This window comes from Echinops telfairi, unplaced genomic scaffold, assembly GCF_000313985.2.
Source record: "Echinops telfairi isolate 266 unplaced genomic scaffold, ASM31398v2 ScPeMD7_5592;HRSCAF=6446, whole genome shotgun sequence".
NCBI classification, from domain to species: Eukaryota; Metazoa; Chordata; class Mammalia; order Afrosoricida; family Tenrecidae; genus Echinops; species Echinops telfairi.
In genome coordinates, this window is record NW_022109491.1 from 8,656,340 (window position 1) to 8,678,626 (window position 22,287).

The 22,287-nt window shown below is 57.3% G+C and overlaps 1 protein-coding gene across 1 annotated transcript in view; it reads left to right on the forward strand.

Annotated features, from left to right (window-relative positions):
- The window catches only part of PREX1 (phosphatidylinositol-3,4,5-trisphosphate dependent Rac exchange factor 1), a 211,067-nt gene extending 191,013 nt beyond the window's left edge, over window positions 1-20,054 (forward strand). The window contains 17 exon segments of the mRNA XM_004698311.2: window positions 166-459; window positions 997-1,264; window positions 2,102-2,308; window positions 3,879-3,967; window positions 5,194-5,276; window positions 5,441-5,531; window positions 7,360-7,488; window positions 9,307-9,348; window positions 10,484-10,704; window positions 12,106-12,205; window positions 13,033-13,176; window positions 13,265-13,379; window positions 15,290-15,356; window positions 16,304-16,476; window positions 17,641-17,743; window positions 17,952-18,019; window positions 19,187-20,054. Of these exon segments, the coding sequence (XP_004698368.1) occupies window positions 166-459; window positions 997-1,264; window positions 2,102-2,308; window positions 3,879-3,967; window positions 5,194-5,276; window positions 5,441-5,531; window positions 7,360-7,488; window positions 9,307-9,348; window positions 10,484-10,704; window positions 12,106-12,205; window positions 13,033-13,176; window positions 13,265-13,379; window positions 15,290-15,356; window positions 16,304-16,476; window positions 17,641-17,743; window positions 17,952-18,019; window positions 19,187-19,229 (2,237 nt within the window). The 3' untranslated portion in view covers window positions 19,230-20,054.
- The last annotated feature ends 2,233 nt before the right edge of the window (window positions 20,055-22,287 follow it).

A 22,287-nucleotide genomic window follows, 5' to 3' on the forward strand; every position in this document is an offset into this window, starting at 1 on the left:
GCCTCAGTGTCCCCCTCTCCCCCTGGAAATGACAAACTTGTACTATAGCTCTAAATCCAGGATAAAGTGTTGGTATCTGCTTTCCCAGCCCCCCAAATCATTTCATCACGCTCCCTTACCCTATTCGGGAGGTGATATGGCCACTTTTGGAAACACTGACTTGAGCCATTGGCACCTAACCAGCCTGGGCATATCCAGTGAGGCCAATACCGGGTGGTCAGCATTCCCACAGCCCCGTTTTTTCTCAGTTCGCAGCGCAGCTGAAGAGCAGGGTCAGCCCACCCTTCAAGCAAGCACCCCTAGAGCCCCGCCCGCTGTGCGGCCTGGACTTCTGCCCCACCAACTGCCACATCAACCTCATGGAAGTGTCCTACCCCAAGACCACGCCCTCGGTCGGCAGGTCCTTCAGCATCCGCTTCGGCCGCAAACCATCCCTCATCGGCCTTGACCCTGAGCAAGGTACCTGCGTGCCGAGCAAGCTGGCTGCAGTGCCGCGCTCCAGGGTGGAGCGACGGCTCAGAGTCACCCGGGAGAAGACCCTGGGTGGCGGCGAGTGAGGTTGAGGGCTTGGCTACCAGCGGAAAGGTTAGCAGTTCAAAGCCGCACAGGGGAAGAGAAGTCTGAGCCTCTCTTTCTGACAAGTCGCAGCCTTGGAAAGCCTGCACACCCAGGGTCACGTGGGTCAGCACTGACCCACGGCAACCGCCTCTGTGGGCCCCAGTCTCCAGCATGTGACTTCCGCCCTCAAGGATTACTGGCTGCTGGAGTCGTGATGCCTACGTTCCAGGCAAGAAAAGGAGATTGCAGTTATTAAAAAAAATTAGTCCCAAACGGCAATGTTCCCCTTGAAGTACTCTAGTGAATGAAAAGAAGATTAAGAAGGGGCCATGTTTCCCTTTCGCTGGGGTTTCTGAAGCAGTTCGTGTGCCTTTGTTTGGGGGGCTTGGGGGTGTCCAGGAGCTGTTTCTGAGTGACCTCTCCCTCCCACCCCTGCAGGCCACCTGAATCCCATGTCCTACACTCAGCACTGCATCACCACCATGGCAGCCCCCTCATGGAAGTGCCTGCCTGTGGCGGACGCAGGTCCCCAAGGCCAGGCTCTCGGCGACAGCAGCTTCGGTCTGGCTGCCGGCCAGGAGGACAGGGGCCTGAGCTTCCTGCTCAAGCAGGAGGACCGGGAGATCCAGGATGCCTACCTGCAGCTCTTCACCAAGCTGGACGTGGCCCTGAAGGAGATGAAGCAGTATGTCACCCAGATCAACAGGTGAGCCCTGGCCCCGGGGCTCGGGACAAGAGGCCCCTGGGCTTCTTTGCCATGATGCTGCTGCCCCCTGGGGCTGGGCGACTCCTGGGGGGTGCTGCGAGGACTGTCCTGCCCACTGTCAGACATTGAGCAGCCTCCCTGGCCTCTACCCACGAATGCCAGCAGCACTTCTCTCAGTCGAAACAGCAGCACACCCTCCGGCTTTGCCCAATGCCCCCTGGGTGGCAAAATGGCTTAGAGGAGTGAGCCACCGCCCCGATGAACTAACAGGTCTAGGCAGCGACCATCTGCGGCGAAAGCTCTCAGGTGGACTGGTTGTAGTTTCTGTACCGAAGGGAGACGTGCCGCCTGGCACGCTGCATCACTGGGCTGCACGCACACTCCACCTACTGAGGGCTTCTGCAAACTCATGTCCAGCCAGCAGCTCCCCATGCGATCCTAGGATGGGGGTTGGGTAGCAGGGGTGGCCCTGTGCATTGTGGGATGGCTAGCAGCTGCCCTGGCCTCTCCAGTGAGAACAACAGGAGTCACCCCCTCCCAAGGTGTCTCCCCACATTGCCAGATGCCCCCCTGGCAAGAGAGCAGGGAGCCCCTCCTTCTGGTTTAGAACTACTCATGGGCCTGCAAAACTGAACACTGGCCCTTTAAAGAAAAAGTGCTCCGGACCATGGAGCCTGGCACTGCCAAGCCTTGAAATAAGGGATGGCCCTCACACACCCCGACCCCAGCAGTAGGGAGAAGATGCAGGGTATTCAGTGCTGGCTCTGCTCAGGGTGCAGGAGGGACCTGGAATTAGGACAGGGCATGATGTCGACTAGGGGTCTCTGCTCCCTGCAGGCTGCTGTCCACCATCACCGAGCCCACGTCTGGCGGGTCCTGCGATCCGCCCTCGGCTGAGGAGCCCTCGCCCTCCCCACTGGTCAGTGAAGAGAGCGAGACGGACCGGGCGGAGCACTGCGCCATCAAGAAGGTGTGCTTCAAGGTGTCTGAGGAGGACCAGGAAGACTCGGGCCACGACACCATGAGCTACCGCGACTCCTACAGGTGGGCCGGCGTGAGGGCCTGCTGAGAATGTAGGTGAAAGTCAGCGCCCTGGGGGCGCTTGCCAGGGAGCCGTGGTCGAGTGTGGAGTTGGGGTTATCTAAGCCTCCGCAGCCCTCCTTGAATGCTGATCTGGGTCTCCCACCCCAGAACCCAGCCTTCAGGCCCTATGTCACTGGTGGGCACCACCTGCTCTGCCTCTACCTCCCTCCATACACGCCAAGGGAATGGTGTTTATGTACAACGTCTGGCTTCTGCTACAAATACCATCCCGCCCCACCCCCCACTTGCTCCAAGGAGGAAAACAGGTTTTAAAAATAAATGACATGCTTGACTGCTTTCTCCCTCCCTGCCAGTGGACCGATTCTGACTCACAGGGACCCTAGACAGGGTAGAGTTGTCTCTATGGGTTTCTGAAGCTGGAAGTATTTATGGGAGTAGAAAGCCTCATGTTTCTCCCAAGGAGCAGCTGGCGGATTTGAACTGTTGACCTTGTGAACAGTAGCCTGACTTTTAACCTACTATGCCACCAGGGGTCGCTTCTCTTAATTCCTAGAGGATTCGGATTATTTGGGGTCTGGTTAAGTTCATTAGGAAAAGATCAATGGGTCCAGTAGAGTAAGACTCAATTTTCATGTAACCATCAATGCATACAAATGTCACATAACCTACCACAAAGGTCATATCACACGTGACAAGTGGAAGCTTAAGGGGAGCTTCAGTTTTGGGTGGCAAAAGCACAGACATGATGCAATGCAGTGAGATGACCGCCCCCCTCAGCCGGCCAGTGCTTCCGGTCTTCAGGGTCTGTGCTGTCCAGCCTCTCAGGCGTGTGTGCCACAAGATGTTCTGCTGATGCAGCCCCTGTGGGGGTCGTGGCTTTTATCTCCCAAGTGCCTCCCCAGTCCCTGGGACATAAGCTAATAGAGCACACTCCCTGTCCCTCTGCAAAAGAGCCCTGGCGGCGCTGTGGAATAAACATTGGACAGCTAACTGCAAAGTCAGTGGTTCAAACCCAGCAGGTGCCCAGAGGGAGAAAGATGTGCTGTACAGCCAAGGAAATTCTATACAGGGTCACCGTGAATCAGAACCCACACGTAGCAGTGAGTTTGGTTTGCTTCCTCCTATGGGTCTAGAGCCAGTTCACTGTCCCTCAGACTGCTGGAGGGCTGGGCTATAGTTTAAAAAAAAAACTATGAACAAATTCCTATGCATACTGGACGGAGACGGCTGCTAAGCAGGACAGGCAGCAGCGGCAAAAACACCTGGCGGGCTGGATAAATGTCCTCAGCGGACTGCAGTTTGAGGATCCCTGGTCTAGCAGGATGGGGAGACGGAGAGCCGAGGATCTGTGAGGATGGTCTACACCCGTGTGTCCAGGGACCAGGTTGGGGACGGTCAGGGGCCAGCTGGCACTGACTCACCATCTGACACAGAACGACTGCCCAGTCTTTTCCCGTTGGGCACTTGTGGTCGACCGGTGTTTGTGCCCCCAGAAAGTGGCTCCCGGGCCCTGGGCCCAGGGAGTGTGGGTGGAGCGTGACTCAGTGCTCTCTCTGTCCGCCCTTTGCAGCGAGTGTAACAGTAACCGGGACTCCGTCCTCTCCTACACCAGCGTGAGAAGCAACAGCTCCTACCTGGGCAGCGACGAGATGGGCTCCGGTGAGTGGAGGGCGTGCGCTCTGGGGAGAGGGTCCTCCGTGTTCTCCTCTGGTGTCACACTGGGTCTTACAGAACGGTGTCTCCTTCCACTCACCAACAGAACCGAGGAAGAAGCCCTTCATTCTGGAAAGTGCAGGCATTTATCGAGCGTCTGCTGTGGGCTTAGGAGCCCAGGGGTCACACACTGGGCTGCTAACTGTGAGGTCAGCGGTTTGGAACCCCCAGCCTCGCCTGGGGAGGAGGATGGGGCTACTGCCCCCGTGAAGCGTGAGTCTCAGAAGCTCACTGGGGCAGTTCTACTCTGTGCTATCGGGTCACTAGGCGCCGGCATGGGCATCGACCCCATGAGAGTGAGTTTGGGGGTTTTCGGTTCTGTGGGCTCTGCCCTGTGCCAAGAGTGAAACTGACAATGCCCCACCCCGAGGGAACGGGTGCTTTCTAACATGCTGTGAAAGGTCACCTCTGGCGGCCTTAGGTTTCTCCTGCAGTCTAAGAAACAAAACCAAAACCAGTGACTCTTCTGTTAGCGGCTGCTCCGTCCCTTCCTTCCCCGCTTCCCTGCCAGGCTTCCCCCCCCCCCGCTGAGATTCCAGGCTGGGAAGCCAGTTTTCCTCTGCCTTCTGTTCTCCCCAGGAGTCGGAAGCAGCTCACTGACAACAGGGGCTTTGCTTTCTTTTGTGTTTTCGGTACTTGCAATTTGCAGTGAAAGCTTTTAATTTGTTTTGATTTGTTTGGGTTCTTTGTTGTTGCTTGATTTTCAGCCTTTTCAAAAGGGGAACGTATCTGAATTTATTTAATGTGCTTTGCCACATTAATGTGCATGGCCACACAGCTGCGTGGCTCATGATTGACAAGGCCTGAGTGGATGTGGATGACACGCCCTCTCCCCCTTGTCACCCAGCCCCAGACCTGACGCTGCTGCCACCGTTGCCATCTTGTTTGTCCGTCCAGTTCTGCCCTGTCCTGTAGGGGTTCTGTGACCTAGAATCGACTCCATGGCCATGACTTTGGGGTTTTGGTGTGAGAGCCTGTGGCCCTTTCTGCAGATGAGGAAACAGAAGCTCAGAGGGATCGAGTGGTTTGCTTAGTGACACACAGCCAGCTCCTGGATCCACTGGATTCAGAATCTCACCCGGGTTCTGGAACGCCATAGTGGCATCGCCTCTCTGGGAAAGTGTGAGATGGGGCCAGAGTGACTGATGGCCCTGGTGGTTTCCTTTTGCCAGGGGATGAGCTGCCCTGTGACATGCGGATCCCGTCGGACAAGCAGGACAAACTTCATGGTTGCTTGGAACATCTCTTTAACCAGGTAGGACTTTTGCCCTGCCTTTTGCGTGGTCCCTAGTCAGAGCCCAGGGCCCAGGGCCCAGGACAGGGGCTGAGGCTCACAGAAGCAGGAGACAGGCTGCGGGTCTTGGGTCCCTGGGTCTGGAGGGCCACCAGGACCAAACTTAAAGAACTGTTGCCACCCAGGTGGATTCCATCAACGCACTCCTCAAGGGACCAGTCATGAGCAGGGCTTTTGAAGAGACCAAGCATTTCCCCATGGACCACAGCTTGCAAGGTGAGCCGGCAGCACCCTGGCAGCACCCTGGCAGGGCTGGCAGGGCTCTAGGAGACCCCTGTGCCAGGGAGAGGAGGTCAGGCCCATGTGAGATGCCTGGGCACACACTCAGCCGGGTGCCTGCCTGTGCCCCCTGTCTGCCTCCAAGCCCGTGTTTGTACAGTCTGTGATGCTAAGAATCCCTTTCAGAAATTTTAGAAGCTTGTAAGAATTCCCCAGAAAGTAAAGACTAAAGCAACAGAGATCCTGCAGAGCTTAAGATGTTTCCCCCCTGGCTCATCACACAAGAAGTTGGTCAGCTTCGGGGCTGGCCTCTGAGCCCTCCTGGGCCTCGGGGTCATCCATCTGTAATGTGAGGGGGGGACTGGACCGAGCTTGCCAAACCTCGGTGTCCACATGCCCCATTGGGAGTTCAGTGGTGCCCTTGGGCTCTGTGTGCATCCCCATGTGTAAAATCACACGTCTTCATTCACCGCCTTTACCACTGACATAGCCTTGGGAAAAAGTGCCTTTCCTTAAAGAAAATCCATTTGGAAAGGAACTTCTGCAAGAGCAGCATAGCATGCCACAGTGGACGGTCGCAGTCAATCCAATGGGAATAAGGAAGGTCACATGCCAGCTAGGTGCTGTGACCTGCCAGGCCTTCTCTGCACTAGAAAGGGACTAGTGAGTTAAGCAGTGTTAACAAACCTTCCGGCACCCAGTTGAGATTTCCTTCTGGAAATGGTTAGGAGAGAAAAAGAATTGAATTTTCTTATGTGCTCCCTCCCACCTACCGGTCCTCCCATTTACCTGCCAACTCACCTGCCTGCTCATTATCCATCCATGCATCCACCCACTTAACGACGAATTCATTCCTTCCTTCACCAGCTGATTTTTTCATGCACCTTTTCTACTTACTTATTCACCCACCCATCTGTCCATCTATCCATCCATGCATGCATCCATCCATCCAGTAATAATTCCCAGTGACTGGCTTGTGCCGAGCCTTGTATTGGGTACTGGGTTCTCTGAAGTGAACTTGACACTGTGCCTGCTCCTCCTCATGGGAGCAGGTATTACGAAAGCAGGCAGGCCGTTGCCCTTCAGGAAGATCTGGAAGGGCTGAGGCGTTCGAGCTTTCTCAGCAGCATCTGTCTCCAAGGAGCAGACTTCAGAAAGCCCATCCTCAATTCACTGCAGAAACTTCAAACCCAGAGGGACCAACCCCATGAAGAATCAACCTTTATGAAAGGAAATGATAAAAGTCTCTCCCCATGGAAAACCAGGACAGCATGTCGTACATTGATGGTCACAATCAGTCCAATGACTTTTGACTGGTCCTCTTGGGCTAAACTTAGATCCCAACATGATTACTAACTGGTTGACTGACTCTCGGCAACATACTTTCCCTCTCTAAACCTTGACCTCTTACTCTGTCTAGGGAACAGATTAGATTTGGATACAGCTCATGTGCCAGCTTGATGGGTTGTGGGTCCAAGGAGTTAGCGCCCTGGAAACCTAGGACTATATCCAGGCTTAGAAGAAAAGGATGCTGTGATGGATTAATGAGGCCTGCACTAGATTGGTTGCCGCTGTAGAGAATCAGGATTTCAGACGAGTTGGGAGGAGGGCTGAGGTTGATAAGTGATGTCTGCCAGGGGTGTGGACTGAAAATCAACAGTGTGCTTACCACACATTTGCCCCCTGTGGACGGGATGATACGCAAGAGTCCTGTGGGTATTCTTGGCCTCGGAGTCTGAGCTGTGGTGTTGGCTGAGGGGAAGTAGACCTTGGTGCCCTCCTTCCCCAAAGTGACCTCGGTCCTTATGTCACTCTCCTGCCCCAGAGTTCAAGCAGAAAGAAGAGTGTACAATTCGTGGTCGGAGCTTAATCCAGATCAGCATCCAGGAAGACCCCTGGAACCTCCCCAACTCCATCAAGACCCTGGTAGACAACATCCAGAGATACGTGGAAGGTTCGTCTGGCCGGAGGGGTGTCGCCTGTGGGAGTTTTGTGGCCTTTGGGCCTCACATGGGAAGACCAGGAAGGGCTCCCTCTCCACTCCGTCGGCTCCTGGGCTTTCCAGTTTATGCCAGCACCCACCACTCCCCGCAGCCCGGTGTCTGCTTCATGCACCTGCTGGCTCCTGCCTGGGCCTTGTCAGCCTGTGAGCTTGGAACCCCTTGTTTGAGTTTGGGGTGCCTGGGTTAGAAGAAACCCCAGGTCAGGAGCCATTTGGCTTGGGCAGCAGGAAGGACAAGAACTCCAAGCCATTTCCCCTGGACACAGCAGCCTAAGTTGAAAGAAATTGTTTCCTAAAATGTCAGCTGGCCAAGAGCTTGGCTTCTGGGGTCACTACCAGGGGTTGAGGCCCAGATCTCTGCCCTGTGTGACCAGTGACCAGGTCAAGTGTGGGGGGAATGCCAGCCCCCCATAACTAATCGCGGGTTCGATAGGCGCAATTTATATGGCGCAATTTTAATATATATAAAGATTATAGTAAAGTCCTAGGGAGCATGAGAAATAGAGGAGAGATTGAAATAATGGAGTCAGACACATTTCTTGGTATGCTCACCTCAGCCCCGCTTGGTGGTCCACATGGAGAGAGGGGGAGGGGAAGGAGGACAAGGGGAAAGGGAACAGGGGAGCGAGGACAGGAGAGGAGAGGGGAAACCGGCAAGAGGCCAAGGAGGAGCCCGAGAGAGCTCTTTATTGCTAACCAAGGCCTATATATCTTTGGGGGCGTGCAAACCCACGAATTACAGGTAAAGACATACCTTGGGATTGGGGGTATCCATGTGACAAGATGGGCGGATCCTAGATTCAGGATGGCAGCCTAACTTTGGATGTCACTGAGCAGGTTTGACCTGTTCTCTGGCTCACTATAGAGACCATTATTAGTCGGGTGTAAACCCCACCTACAGGAACCAAACTGATGACTGCAAGCCTTTAGGGAGAAGTAGCCCATTGTCCCTAACATCAGGGAGCAGGCCCTACCTGTGGTGGGACCAGACAGTAGTCTACCAACTGAGTGCCTCCAGGGAGGTAACTTGACAATCATTTACCATTAGCTGCAAGCAGGGTCCTAAGTCTAACATCTGTTTGGGGAAGTCTTGGGAGAAATCTTTCTGTTTCCCACTGTCATGTTCCTGGCTTCTCTGAGGCTGGGTTTCTTCATCTGTTAAATGGGCTTATTGTGCTACTTGAACAAGCCTGGCCCGTTGTCAGTCTTCCTGGCTCCCGTCAGCATCCTGCCCAACCCTCATTCCCCAGCCCTCTCCAGGCCTTGAATGGTCCTGCAGATCTGTCCTGTAAGCCCCTTCTGGGCGCGGGAGCATCCTTCTGAAGGAAAGAGATGTTCTGCTGCTATCAGGGAGAAAAGTTTGTTACACACGTGTAGGAATGTGTGTCTGAGCCTGTGTGTGTGTGTTCATATGGCGTGCACACGGGTGTCCGGTGCTGGGTGGGTGTATTCGCCTGTGCCTGTGTATGTAGCTGTGTGTATTTACTTGTGCGTAGTATGTGCCTGCACACGTGTGTACAAGACATAAGACAGCGGCCCATGGCCCAGGTGTCACACAGGCTGGTTTTAGCCTGTTTGCCTGGTACCTGGAAACAGATATGACCAACAGCAGGGGCTCCATTCCCTGAAAGGGGCTTCTGGAATTCATTCAACCTTCAGCAGTTACTACAACCCTGAGCTTCCCAGCAAAGACTTGGGGGGCAGGCGGCTGGGCTCTCTCTGCTCTGTGAGCCCCTCTCAGCCCACCTCCTTTGCGTTTTCTCCTTGCAGACGGGAAGAACCAGCTGCTCCTGGCCTTGCTGAAGTGCACAGGTGAGGCTCTGCAGGTGACCACGCCTAACGGCTCTTACTCTGGAGACTTTCCTTTCCTCCAGATCAAACCCACTGCCATTGGGTCCATGCCGACTCACGTATAGCGCCCCTGTAGGACAGGGGAGAACTACCCACTCACTTATAGCACCCATACAGGACAGGGTAGAACTGCCGACTCACTTATCGCACTTACGTAGGATGGGAGAACTGCCGACTCACTTATAGCACCCCTGTAGGACAGGGGAGAACTGCCAACTCACAGCACCCCTGTAGGACAGGGGAGAACTACCCACTCACTTATAGTGCCCCTATAGGACAGGGTAGAACTGCCCCTGTGGGTTCTGAAGACTGTAACTCTATGGGCGTAGGAAGCCGGTCTTCCTCCTGAGGAGCAGTTGGTGCTTTCAAACTGCTGACCTTGCATTAGCAGCCCACCTAGTAACCACTGGGCAGCAGGGCCCCTAGGGCAGTGTCTCTCCACCTTCCTAATGCCGCGACCCTTTCATACAGTTCCTCATGTTGTGGGGACCCCCCCCAACCATAAAACGATTTTTGTTGCTACTTCATCACTCATTTTGCTACTGTTATGAATCGGGCGACCCCTGTGAAAGGGTTGTTCAACACCCAAAGGGGTCGCGACCCACAAGTTGAGAACCGCTGCCCTAAGGACACAAAATCGTTTAAAAAAATTATTTCTAAAACTTCAGAATTCTAAGAAACATTGAAATGTAGAATCATTTCTAAAAGTAATAATTTATTAAAACGTTCTTAAAACGCCTCCTCATTCACACGTAAGGTGTGGAGCTTGTTTTTCAGTAAGCCAAGGCCGAGGCACCCCTCACAAACAAGGGACCATGGAGCCCAGAGGGTTTGGAGAGAGACTTTGGAGAACAACCAGAAGTTATTTCTTTCTTTTTAAGCGGACCCACTGAGAGAACTGAGTTGTTAGGACTTACTGTGTGGCACGGTTGGGCAGTGACTGGGTGTCCAGAGAATGAGCTTGGGGCAAGGTGACCTTTGACCAGCTCCTGGGAGGTTGGCTCTGGCCCACGGATCAGGGGGCTTTCCATCCCTGGGCCATGGTCCCATGAGCATCCAGTCAGCGAGGCCTTTTTCGCCCACCCTCTGCTTCCAGACACGGCGCTGCAGCTGCGCAGGGACGCCATCTTCTGCCAGGCCCTGGTGGCAGCCGTGTGCACCTTCTCCGAGCAGCTCCTGGCCGCCCTGAGCTACCGCTACAACAACAACGGCGAGTACGACGAGGGCAGCCGCGACGCCAGCCGCAAGTGGCTGGAGCAGGTGGCGGCCACGGGTGTCCTGCTGCACTGCCAGTCGCTGCTCTCGCCGGCCACGGTGGTGAGTCCCGGGGCGGGGCTGCATGCGTGTCTGATACAGAGCTTGCCTCCTCACTCAGGCCACCCTCCCTCTGCTCTTCACTCAGCCAAGGTGTATTCCTGTGTGGGCACCAAACAGGGTCATTATACCCAGGGGTCGTAATGCCCTAGACAGGGGAGACTGTGGTAACGAAAATGCCTGACATGCACCAATGAGCCCTGATGGTTCAGTGGTGAAAGCACGTGGCTGCTAAGCACGTGGCTGTCCCCGAAGCATTACAGCCTGGGAACCCCCAGGGGCAGTTCTACCCCATCCCCCAGGGCAAATGGGAGTCAGACTCCACTTGGCAGGGGTCTGGTGTATGATTCATGCTTTAAATCAGTGCTTCTGTATCAGGAGTGACCCTTTGGGGACAATTGGCAAGGTTTGGGGGCACTTTTGATGGCCGTTATAAAAGAGGTGCTCTTGGCATCCTCCTAAAATCTGACAGTGTGCAGGACAGTCCTCCCCTGAGATGGATCCAGCCCCACATGCCTCCAGTACAGAGGCTGGGCGGCTCCGGGGTGTTTTGAAGCACGAGAAGGCATGGAGAGCAGGGGAGGGCCTGGGCGGCCTGGGGATGGTGGTAGGTGGACCAGTAGGTGAGGTGGCCAGTGAAGGCCTCCCTGAGAAGGTGACACCTGACCTCAGGTTGGGGTAGGCTGAGGAAAAGTGCAGGTGCGAGGGTCCTGAGGCAGGAGTGCTGGGAACAGTATCATCTATGGAAGCAGAATGAGGGGGCCGGGGGAGGCTGATGGTTCACAGGCTCAGGGTGGACTTTGGCTGTTACTCTGGGTGGGGTGGGAGTCCCCGAGGAGTTTGAGAGGGACCCCGGCTGCTGGACGGGGACACCAGCCTGTAAGAGGGCGCCAGAGGCGGCGTTTGTGGCATTGCTGGTAGAACTCACTCCCCAGAGCACCCTGTGGCCACCATGTAGAGGCTGTCACTGCCCACATGTGAGGGTGTGCAAACTGAGGGCCCCAGGCCAGGCTTTGAACCCTGGGAGTCGACCTCCAGGCCTCCCCTCCTTCCTCTGCCCTGCTTTCCCCCTACCACCCTGCCCAGGGCTCAGAATCTTGTGGGCCTCTGCCGGTCCTGGGGAGAACTTGACCTTTGGCGTGCTGATTCCCAGAGCCGGCATGGCCCAGAAACGGAGCCTGCAGACAGCCCGGTTTCTCTGTGACACTGGCCCAGCTGCTGTCTGGTGGCCTCGGCACCCTCTGATTGTCACCCCTGCACATAGGCGCTGGCCTGGTGGGGGAGTGGAGGCTCTTGCTTTTGTGGAAAGCGCAGCTGGCCCGCTGTTCACATACTCAGCTCCCCCACCCTCTGGGGTCCATCCTCAGTGGACATCTGAGGACCCTCTGCCCCTTCTTCCTGCAGAAGGAGGAACGGACCATGCTGGAGGACCTCTGGGTGACCTTGTCAGAGCTGGACAACGTCACCTTCTCCTTCAAGCAGCTGGACGAGAACTACGTGGCCAGTGAGTGATTCCTCCCACGCCCGCCATGAGGTCGGGGTCCTGGGACCACCCTGCCCTTCCCCTGCCCTTTTCCCAAGGCCCCAGTACTTGCCTCAGACCTCCCATCGCGAGTCCCAAGGCGGACCAGGGCTTCTCTGTACAAACCCTGCCCTTGTCACCCCTGTACCCAGTCCTGGCAGGGTTCTGCTCTAGAGACATGCTGCTTTAGGGTGCAGACTGCTTAAGATTTCCAGATTGGGGGTGGGCGTGGGGGAGGACTCCCACCTGGAGGCTGTCTGGGCCAGGTGACTCTTGTTGACCAGAGCAGTTACAGGGCAGGGGGGTGAGGGTGGGCACAAGGCCACTATTGTGCCCTAAGCTCTTCCTGGCTCTTGGATGTGCACAGGATCCGGGTGGTGTTTGGAGGACAGCTTTTCCTAGTAGAGGCCCCAGGCCACCAGGTGAGGGGACACCAGCATAGGTGGGCTCCCAGGATGTCACTGCTGACTCCTTGGCTAATCGGACCGTGCTGAAGTGGGTGGGTGGTCGGTAGCTCAGAGGCCACTCTGTCTGCTCTGCTGAGGGGGGGCGTGAGGAGAGCCTTCAAGTAGAAGGACCTGGAAGCTCAGGATGCCACCCATGTGGGAGGACCAGGAGGGCTGAGGGGACGCCCCTGGTGGTGGGTGTCCCAGGTTGCCAGTCTGAGGGTGGGCAGAGGGAGTCTGAGGCCAGCGCTCGGGGTGAGCAGACCGGGCGGTGGCAGGAAGGAGCCTGCAGCTGGCCCACCAGAGGCCGGCAGGGCTCCTTGTATCTCCCGGAGCCACCCAGCCCACCCTGCCCTTCCCCAGACACCAACGTCTTCTACCACATCGAGGGCAGCCGGCAGGCGCTGAAGGTGGTCTTCTACCTCGACAGCTACCACTTCTCCAAGCTGCCCTCCCGCCTGGAGAGTGGGGCCAGCCTGCGGCTGCAGACGGCACTTTTCACCAGAGGTGAGCCCCTGGCTGGGTGGTGAGGCCCTCGCTAGGCAGCCCGGCCCCGGGCCCCAAGCAGAGCCCAGTACCACCTCTCTCCTCACAGCTCTGGAGAACACAGAGACGCCGCTACCTTCAGGAAGCCCTGGCACCGAGGACTTGCAACAGGAGATCAACGCCCAGTCCCTGGAGAAGGTGCAGCAGTATTACCGCAAACTCAGGTACCCACCCCTGCCGTGCGGGCCATCCCAGCCTCCAGTGCCCGAGAGGAAGCCGGGTGGACCCCTGCTGCGGTCCAAACCCAAACCACTGCCGTTGAGTCAATGCATATAGGACAGGGTGATCGTGCCCCCATGGGTGTATCCTAAACTGATTCCTTATAGGAGTAGAAAGCCCTGTTTTGCTCCCGAGGCACAGCTGGTGGTTTCTAACTGCTGACCTTGAAGGTCGAAGCTCAGCTGGAAACCACTAAGCCACCAGGGCACCTCTGGTCCCACCCATGTAGGTGGAATCAGTTTAACAGTGTGTATCTAACTTCACCTGTGTGCATCCGGCTCCCTGAGGACAGGTGTGAACCACCTGGGGACCTCGTTGAGGTGTGGATTCCCACTCAGTGTGTTTGGGGTAGGAAAAGAATCCCAGGTGGTGCAGTGGGTTAAGCACTAACCTCCAGGTCGGTGGTTTGAGCTCATCAGTCCCTCTGAGGGGGGACGGTGTGGCTGCCGGGAATACCCCTTGGGAGCCCCAGGGGCCAGTTCTGCTCCGTCCTGGAATGGACGGCATGGCATTGGGTTTGGGTTTTTGGTTTGGAGTAGAGATGCAAAGCCTCAGCAGGGGGACCGAGCTGGAATGAACTGGTTTGCAGCCCTGGTTGCCAGAGGCCAGACTGGACAGTTTGCCCAGCTGATTCAAACCTGGGGCTCTTTGGCTTCAAAGCCGGTCCTCTCAGCCAGGAAGAGCTTCCTGTTTCGTCCTGGGAGGGGGCTGGAGCTGGGACAGAGGCTGTGGGATCCCTGGAGCCCAGGCAGTGGGTGTGGAGCCTCAGGGCTTGAGACCCTCCAAAGACGGTGCCCAGGAGGTGATGGGAGGGAGGGAAGGAGCAGAGTAGGGGCCAGTGTCCCTGGCCAGACAATGTGGGAACCAGTTCATAGGTTTTCAGGTCCCACGGCTGATCCCTCCCCACCAACCCTACTTTCTCCTGCTGTGACGGGCGGCATAGCAAGGCTGGCTGAGAACCAGGACTCTTGCATCTGGGCCCACGTGCTCCCATTTGACAATAGAAAACGGAGGCTTTTGTTTGCCAGGGACCATCCAGCGTTGTTACTTAAAGCTGGCTTGTTTGAGCAGTCTGGGCCATCAGTGTCCCCAATGCTCTTGCCGGCCCTTTAACCATTGCCACCTATCTGACACGCAGCCACCGATCACTCCTTCACCCGGTCATTCCTTCGGCACCCACCCTTTGAGGCCTCCTGTGGGGCAGGCTCTGCTCTGGCTGCTTGTTTGAGAGTCAGCCGTGAGCAAAACCAAGTCCTCCTCTTCATGGGCTTGCCCTTTTCAACAGGGATTGGCAAAACCTGGCCCACCACTTGGTTTTGTCAATAAAGTTTTATTGACACCGTCTATATTGTTGGTGGCTGCTCTCACAGGGCAAGGACAGGGCTGAGGGGTGGGACAGAGACCCTTGGGTCTGGTCTCGTGTCTGTTCACACAGCCAGAGGTGGGTAGTTGGGCTTTTTACACAAAGCGTTTGCTAACCCCCTCCCCTTCACCGGGAGGGGACAAAGGACAATAAGCTAGGAACAGACCTGTGTAAAGGGGTGAGGGGTGAGAAGAGAGAGCTGGACTGGGGTGCGGAGTGAGGGGTGGGGATGGGATGCTCCTCTGGTCAGAGCAATCCAGGAGGGGCTGCTCTGAGGGGGGAGTGTGGGGAGGGCCCTCCAGGCCCCTTATTGCTATCCCCATGGGGCTGTTGGAGGGACCGGTGACCCTGAGTGCAGAGCACTGTGCAGGGTGCTCTGAGCCAGTTCTCAGTGGAGGAGGCCGAGTGGCTGTGGCCTTGAAGATGAGGTGGGGAGGGGAGTTGGGGGGATGATGGGCGGAGGGCCCCCTCAGTTCCACTTTTCTTTCCCAGGGCATTTTACCTGGAACGGTCCAACCTGCCCACGGACGCCAGCACCACTGCGGTGAAGATTGACCAGGTGTGTCCTCCCCTCCTCAGCCCAGGTGAAGCTGGAACCCGAGCCCTGCATCCTGGCCAAGAAGCCCCCAGGCCTTCCTGCTCCCTCCTCCAGGAAGCTTTCTGGGATAGCTCCCTCCCCGTTCTAGGAATTCCAGCCTCTTCCTCACTCACTTTGGAGTTCAGTGGGTGACGTTTGTCTGCACCTGCCTCTCCCTCTTTCTCTCTGAGTTTCTTTGAGGTCTGAACTTGCCAGCACAGTATGGCTTCTTTTGAGTCAGTTGCCAGTGGTTAAAAATCCAAAGACTTCCCATCCAGCTGAGGTTTCTGACTTTCTGGGGGATGGGAAGGCCTGGCTCTCCTAGGCCACATACTCCCATCTCACTGCTGACCAGGGGCAGTTGCCTTGGCCCTCCTGTGTGCTCACTGCCCCCTGCCCAGCGTGCATCTCTCCCGATATGCTGGTGCCCCAGGCTCAGGCAGGGCCTTGAATTTGACCATGGTTTGGGGGTGCTGGCCCCAGGGCTGTGAGCCTGGGGGTTCTCAGGGCAGGGGTGGACGTAGCCCTTTGGGAGTCTGCAGTCTGGCTGGCAGAAGAACCTGTGACTTGGAGAGAGTGGGGGGCTCATCGTGTTGTTCCCACGGGTATCAGGAGCCGCTCGTCCTGGGGACCTGTGGGCGGAGAGGCACTGTGTGTGGTCTTAATGGGGACACACCTGGGCAGGTGCAGAATTTGGTTGGAGGCTTAGACCTGAGACCTGTGGTGAGCACTGAGGGCCAGCTAGCGGGGCAGCGGGGGCCACAGGTGGCTCTTGAGCAGGGGGCTTGTGGCAGGTCAAGAGGCCCGTCAGCTCCCTAGCCGTGAGCTGGAAGGAGGCTGCGGTGGCAGAGCTGGCCTGCAGGGAGGCACCCTGGGGCTTGGCAGCGTGGGGCCCTCTCCTCACTGTGCCTGGCCTGCGTGTCTCCCAGCTGATCCGCCCCATCAATGCCCTGGATGAGCTCTGCCGCCTCATGAAGTCCCTGGTCCACCCTAAACCTGGAGGCGGCGGGAGCTTGGGCGCAGGCCTCATTCCCATCTCCTCGGAGCTCTGCTACCGCCTGGGCGCCTGTCAGATCTCCATGTGTGGCACGGGCATGCAGAGGTGAGCGGGCGCGGAGCGGGGCTGCTTGGACAGGGCTAAGAGCTGGAAGGTGGGCTCAAAGGCTGGATCAGACACTCCCTGTTGGCACAGAGAAGGCCTCACCCTTCTGGCTGCAGGAATAGGTGTCCCAGGAGGACCGTGGAACCTTCTGGCTCCCTGGCTCTGTGGTTGGGGTGAGTGAGAGCTTGTGCAAGCTCCAACCTGGAGAATGCCCCTTCAGCAGGAATTGGGCCGGCACTCGATGCCCTGGCTCACAGCAACCCTGTGTGGCAAAGCAGTACTGCCCGTTAGGTTTCCCAAAAGGTGGGCATCTTGGCAGAAGCAGATGGCCAGGGCTTCCTGCCCCAGTCCTCGGTGGGTTAGCAACTGGGTGCTCAACTGTTGGCCCCACCAGGGAAGTGTGCTCTTATGATTCCTGTTTTATCGTTAGGGAAATGGAGACCCTGGGCTGGGGGCTACCTCTGCTGTCCAAGGTCACAGAGTAATTAAGTGGAGGAACAGGACTTGAAGCCAAGAGATCTGGCTGCAGAGTGCGATCAGAAACAGGTGCAAGGATGGACAGAGAGGTCTACCACCGCCCCTGCCGGCAGGTTGAGAGATAAGAAGGCGGTACCTGTGTCCCCCTTCATCCAACCAGGCCGCACAGAGGGCTTCCCACCCAGGCCCGGGCTCAGCACAGAGGGGGAGGCAGGCGAAGGTCTCTGGGAGGTGGGAGGCAGTGAGGCACCGCTCTGTGAGGGGGTGGTGACAGCGTGGGGAGGAATGAGGGGGTTCAGGGTGAGAGGCTTAAGGTGGTCAGGGGAGACGGGGGGGTGTCACAGTAGTTAAGCATCTGGCCGCTGGCAGTAAGGTCAGCAGTGTAAACCGACCAGCTGCTCCGAGGGAGAAAGCCCTGGCATTCTCCCAAACAGTGTGGGGCAGCTCTGCCCTGCAGGGTCGCCGTGAGCCCGAGTGGAGCCGGTGGCAGTGGGATTTTGGTTTGCTCAGGGCAGGCCTCCTAGAGAACTCACCGGAAGAGAGAGAGCCAAGGCCCCGAGGCTGGGCCGAGGCTATGGGGACTGGAGCAGACGGGGTCCCAGGGCCTGGGAGGCTCCAGGTGGGTGACCCTGTGCCGGGGGTCTCGGAAGGCCACCTCTGGTGCCAGCCCTGCCATCCCTCCCCCAGGAGCACCCTGAGCGTCTCCCTGGAGCAGGCGGCCATCTTGGCACGGAGCCACGGGCTGCTGCCCAAGTGCATCATGCAGGCCACGGACATCATGCGGAAGCAGGTGTGGGGCTGGGGGCACTGGCCAGGGTGCCATGGGTTGGCCGAGGGCCGTGGGGGTGGTGTTGGAGGGCTGGGCGAGGGCACACATCGACCCTCTCTGTCTGGAAGGGCCAAGGGTTCCCACCATGGCGGATTGAGTTCCCTCCCACCCACCCCCATGCCCGGTATTGCGAGCTGAGGCATCCCCCCTCAACACTTCTTTGTTCCAGGGCCCCAGGGTGGAGATTCTGGCCAAAAACCTCCGAGTCAAGGATCAGATGCCCCAGGGTGCTCCGAGGTGAGTGACTGGCCTGGTACCGGTCCCCAGCCCCACCTCTCATTTATGGGAGGGTCTGGAGGGGCTCAGTGGTTACCTCTGGGGAGCTCTTATTGCAGCTTGGAAGACTGGACAGCCCCCCCCCCCCAAACGAGGGTGACCTGCCCCTCCCCTGCTCTACCTGGGCTTCTCTCACCCCCCTCCTCTCCCCACGGGCCTTTACCAACTTCTCAGGACCACAGGCTGGGTCCGTTCGGAATAGCCCCTCACTCCAGTCTGCGCCTGCTCCCCTGCCTGGTTTGATCTTGTTTCTCACCGTTTTAAAAAAGTTGTGTACAACACACTTTATTGGTTTTTTTTTAATGCAAAAACCCTGGCTCTGAAGGAGCTTCTCTTCTAGAGCAGGGGTCGGCAAACTTTTGAGATGGAAGAGCCCATCCTGGCCTTCGAAACAATGTAAACGGAGTTGTGAGCCACAGATCTATTTTTGCAACAAGTGAAATCCCCATTCTCTGAACACCGTCCTTTACGAAGGCTCCGTTTTACTTGAGAGCTCGTGTGCGGACCCAAAGAGCTTGTGACCCGTTTTCGAGCAGGAGTTCCCAGATGTATTTGGCCTCCCACCCCCTCTTCAGAGAAAAATGACTCGGGGCGCCCCTGGCAGTGAGAAACTGTACTGTTGCCCCTCATCCAGGATGGAGTGTAGGTCTCTGCTTTTTCAGCCCCCTTGGATGGTTCCAGTGCCCCCCACCCGCCCACCGGAGGGGCCGGGACAGAGAGGGGGAAGGCGGGGAAGGCTGACCCATTCCTGGGGAGCGGGGAAACCACCTGCCGGTCCTGCGGCTCGCCTCGGCCCGAACCCAAGCTGTCCTGGAGTCCTATGCGCAGTGGACCAGAGCATGGACTCACCAGAAGAGCCCTGAAACCGCGCCGGTTTTTATATTTGGGTAGAACAGCTTCCTAGTCCCCCACCCCCGCCCATCTCTGTGGAAGCAGATTGCCCGGCCTTTCTTTAGCAGTGCTGCTGGGGGTGTTTGAACTGCTGTCGTTTTGATTACCAGCTGTCCACCAGCTGTTTGCACCGCTCAGGGACCTGCACCCTTTGATGACTGGCAAGCCCGGCTTTCTGGGCATGAATTTAAATCATAGCCTCTGCCCGGCCCCTCAGTCTCCGCCTCCATCCCCTAGGCTCTACCGCCTCTGCCAGCCGCCAGTGGACGGAGACCTCTGACCCCACTCTGCTTCTCGCTGGGCTGCATCCTCGAGCCAGGAGTTGGCAGGACAGAGCAGCCACATGGCCTTCTCAGGAGGTGGCTGGCCCTCGGCTCCCACTGCCCCGGAGCCTCCCCAGCTTCCTCCCCATCTCTGCGTGCCCGACTTGGGGTGAGCCGGCTGTTCGGCCCCAACTGGCAGTGCCTCCCGCCTCTTCCAGAAGCCGGAGGGGTGCTGGGCGCCCACAGAGCCTTCCAGAAGCCGGAGAGGTGCTGGGTGCAGCCAGGACCTAGCTCTTGCCCCAGAGACCCAGGGACTCAAACTCATGTGTGGGCATAGAGCTGGGGGGCCCTGTGGACACGGCTCTCGGGATGTCACCCTGCACTTTTGGAAGCCACTGGCTTCCTTCCACGTCCACATTCCAGGCCGCCTGTCTCTTCCTCCCAGCTTCCAGGCTTGTCCCTAACCGTCTACTAACCCGCCTGGCGGACCCCAGGAGCCAGGCCTCACTCGGAGGTTACAGAAGGACAGGGCGTGCACAACACCTGTTCCCAGAGGACACTCGGAAGCCACACCGCCTCCATGGGGCTGGAGCTGAGCACCCGGCCCGGGCTGCCCCACTTTATTTATAGGCGTGAGCGTGGCTTTCTGGGGTCTTTGCTATTGTTCTGTTGTCAAAATCTTTTTTCTTTCTTCCTGAGTTGTGTGAATCTACCTTTGACATCCTAAATTTCAAAGAAAGGTATATTGTCTCACAAGGGACCAAAATAAGATAGCGTATTGACATCTATCTCATTTCTACTAAAAGGAAGCCCAAAGGAAAACTAAATTATTGGAAATCAAACAACGGCAGTATTTCATTGTTTTTCCTATGAGAGTCTTAGGTATTGTTGGCAGGTGTGGCCTGGTCCCCTTTCCCAACCACCCCCGGGCCCTACACTTGGCCATGTTAGAATGAATGACTTTGATATCCCTGAAGGACGAGCTGCCAGGGTTGGAGAGGTGGTTGGCCCAGGGGAGGTCTGGTGCTGGATCTGAACCATCCGCCTGCGATGCCTTAGCTGCGCCCCAAGCAGGTGTCTGTCACACAGGCAGGAGGGGTGGTCTCTGGGACACGGCTGCCAATGGCCTTTGTAATTTATTGTTTTAATCACTTCTCAGAGCTGGGCATTCGGGACTTCTGGGCCAGAGAGGCAGGGGCCCAGCCTGCCCGTTTTTGGGTGGTGGCCCCACACAGGGACCCTCAGCAGGGTGGCCCTTCAGCTTCTATGTGCCTACAAGGTGTGTCATAGCCAGGGGCGGAGTGGGGGGGATCTTGCCACCTCTGGCTGGGGGGTGTGCTCAGGCAAGGGGCCCCAAGGGGGCGCCTCCCCTCTCTGGCCACTGGGCACACGTGACCCGTCAGAGCAAGGACCGGCTGCACTGCTGGTGACCGAGCTGACCTGAGGGCCAGCGTGCGGTGCACTGGTTTACTTTAAAATGTCCAGATTCTCCTCCTCAAAGCCAGGATAGATTTTTTATTATTAAAAGTCAGTTTATGATACAAAAAGGAGGCCTTGATCGTCTTGATCTGTGGGTTCCTGTTTGGGGTCCACGCTGGGTGGTGGGTGGAGTTGAGGGCGGGGTGGGGCGGAATGAAGGGCACATGGAAGTCCCTGGTCTCAACACCATCGGAGCCCCTGGCCAGTGTCCCCTCGTAAAGGGGGGACAAGACTTCCCTGACGGCCTGGTGGCTCTGCGGACCCGGATGTCCAGGACAGGGCAGTCGATGTGGAATTCCAGCTTCATTTTATGTTCTGAGCTTCTTTCTAGCGGGATGGGGGGGAAGACGTGGCTGCTGCTGTTTCCCAGCCTTTCCTGCACCCTCCTTGCCACGCTGGGGTTCCTGGTCTCCTAGTGCTAAGGATTCGGGTGGGAGCAGAGCCCACCTTATACCCCGCCCAGGGATCCCGCTGCGCCATCATCCTACCTGACCCATGAGGCCCTGGACTCTGTACCGCTGTTACACTCATAATCCTCACCCGGGGGCTGGGCCTGGTTCTCAGCCAGTCAGAATCGACGCTGGCCGTTGACTGGCCAATCTGCAGAGCCAGCAGCAGCGGCTGGCCAATCCTGCGCAAGCGTGTACCTGACTGGGTCTAATAGCATGCCCTGTGGGAAGCAGCTGGACTCTTCCCTGCCCTTCGGAACACTCTGGTCTCTGGCAAGAATTGACCTTGAGCTTCAGGTTGTTGCGAGGCCTGCCTTGTGCCTGCTTGCCTTCTTCCCTGTGTCCCCTTCTTTCATCTGCCTACCTGTCCATTCATGTCCTTCTATCCATCCATCCATCCATCCATCCATCCCTCCCTCCCTCCCTCCCTCCCACTCATTAGAAAGCACTCCTTCGGGTGGTCACCCCTTCCTCTGCCTTCCACCCTCCGTGGCCTGGATCCCCTTCTGTCCGGCCCACACTGGTCCCTCCCGAGAAACCTCACATCTGGTTGACAAACTCCCAAGGTGACACCCTGGTTAGTTGGAGCTGTTTGCAGCCAGGGGTTGGATCTCGGGGTGCTCACTCTAAGCTGTCACCCTGCTCTGTATCTGGGCCACAGGGGCACTGGGCATACTCCTTCAGGCAGACACAGTTCTTGGGTGGTGGTAGCTGTGACTTTGATTCTGACCCGTGGCGTCTGGGTGTGCAGAATTGAACTGCACCGGAGGAGTCGCAAGGCTGTGACCTTTCGGAAGCAGGTCACCAGTCTGCTCTTCTGAGGCACCTCTGGGCCGGTTCACCCACCAGGCTTTGCTCCAACCCTGTGCACCACCCAGGGCCTTGGGCACACGTGCATGGGAAGCACTGATTTCTGCGTGCCCTCACCCCCCATAGTGGTGCAGGGGCTGCTTAGACTGGACATGACCATCTGGGTCTCATCCCTTCCCAGATTCAAATATGCACCTGCAAAGGTGGGCTAGGGCGGGAACATAGTCCCAGGATGTGAAACACTAAACACACAGAAGAAGGTATGGAGGCTGCTCAGGACATGGGGCCTCGGCAGGCTGACACCCGAGTGCCGAGGTGTGCCTGATAGGGTGCTTCT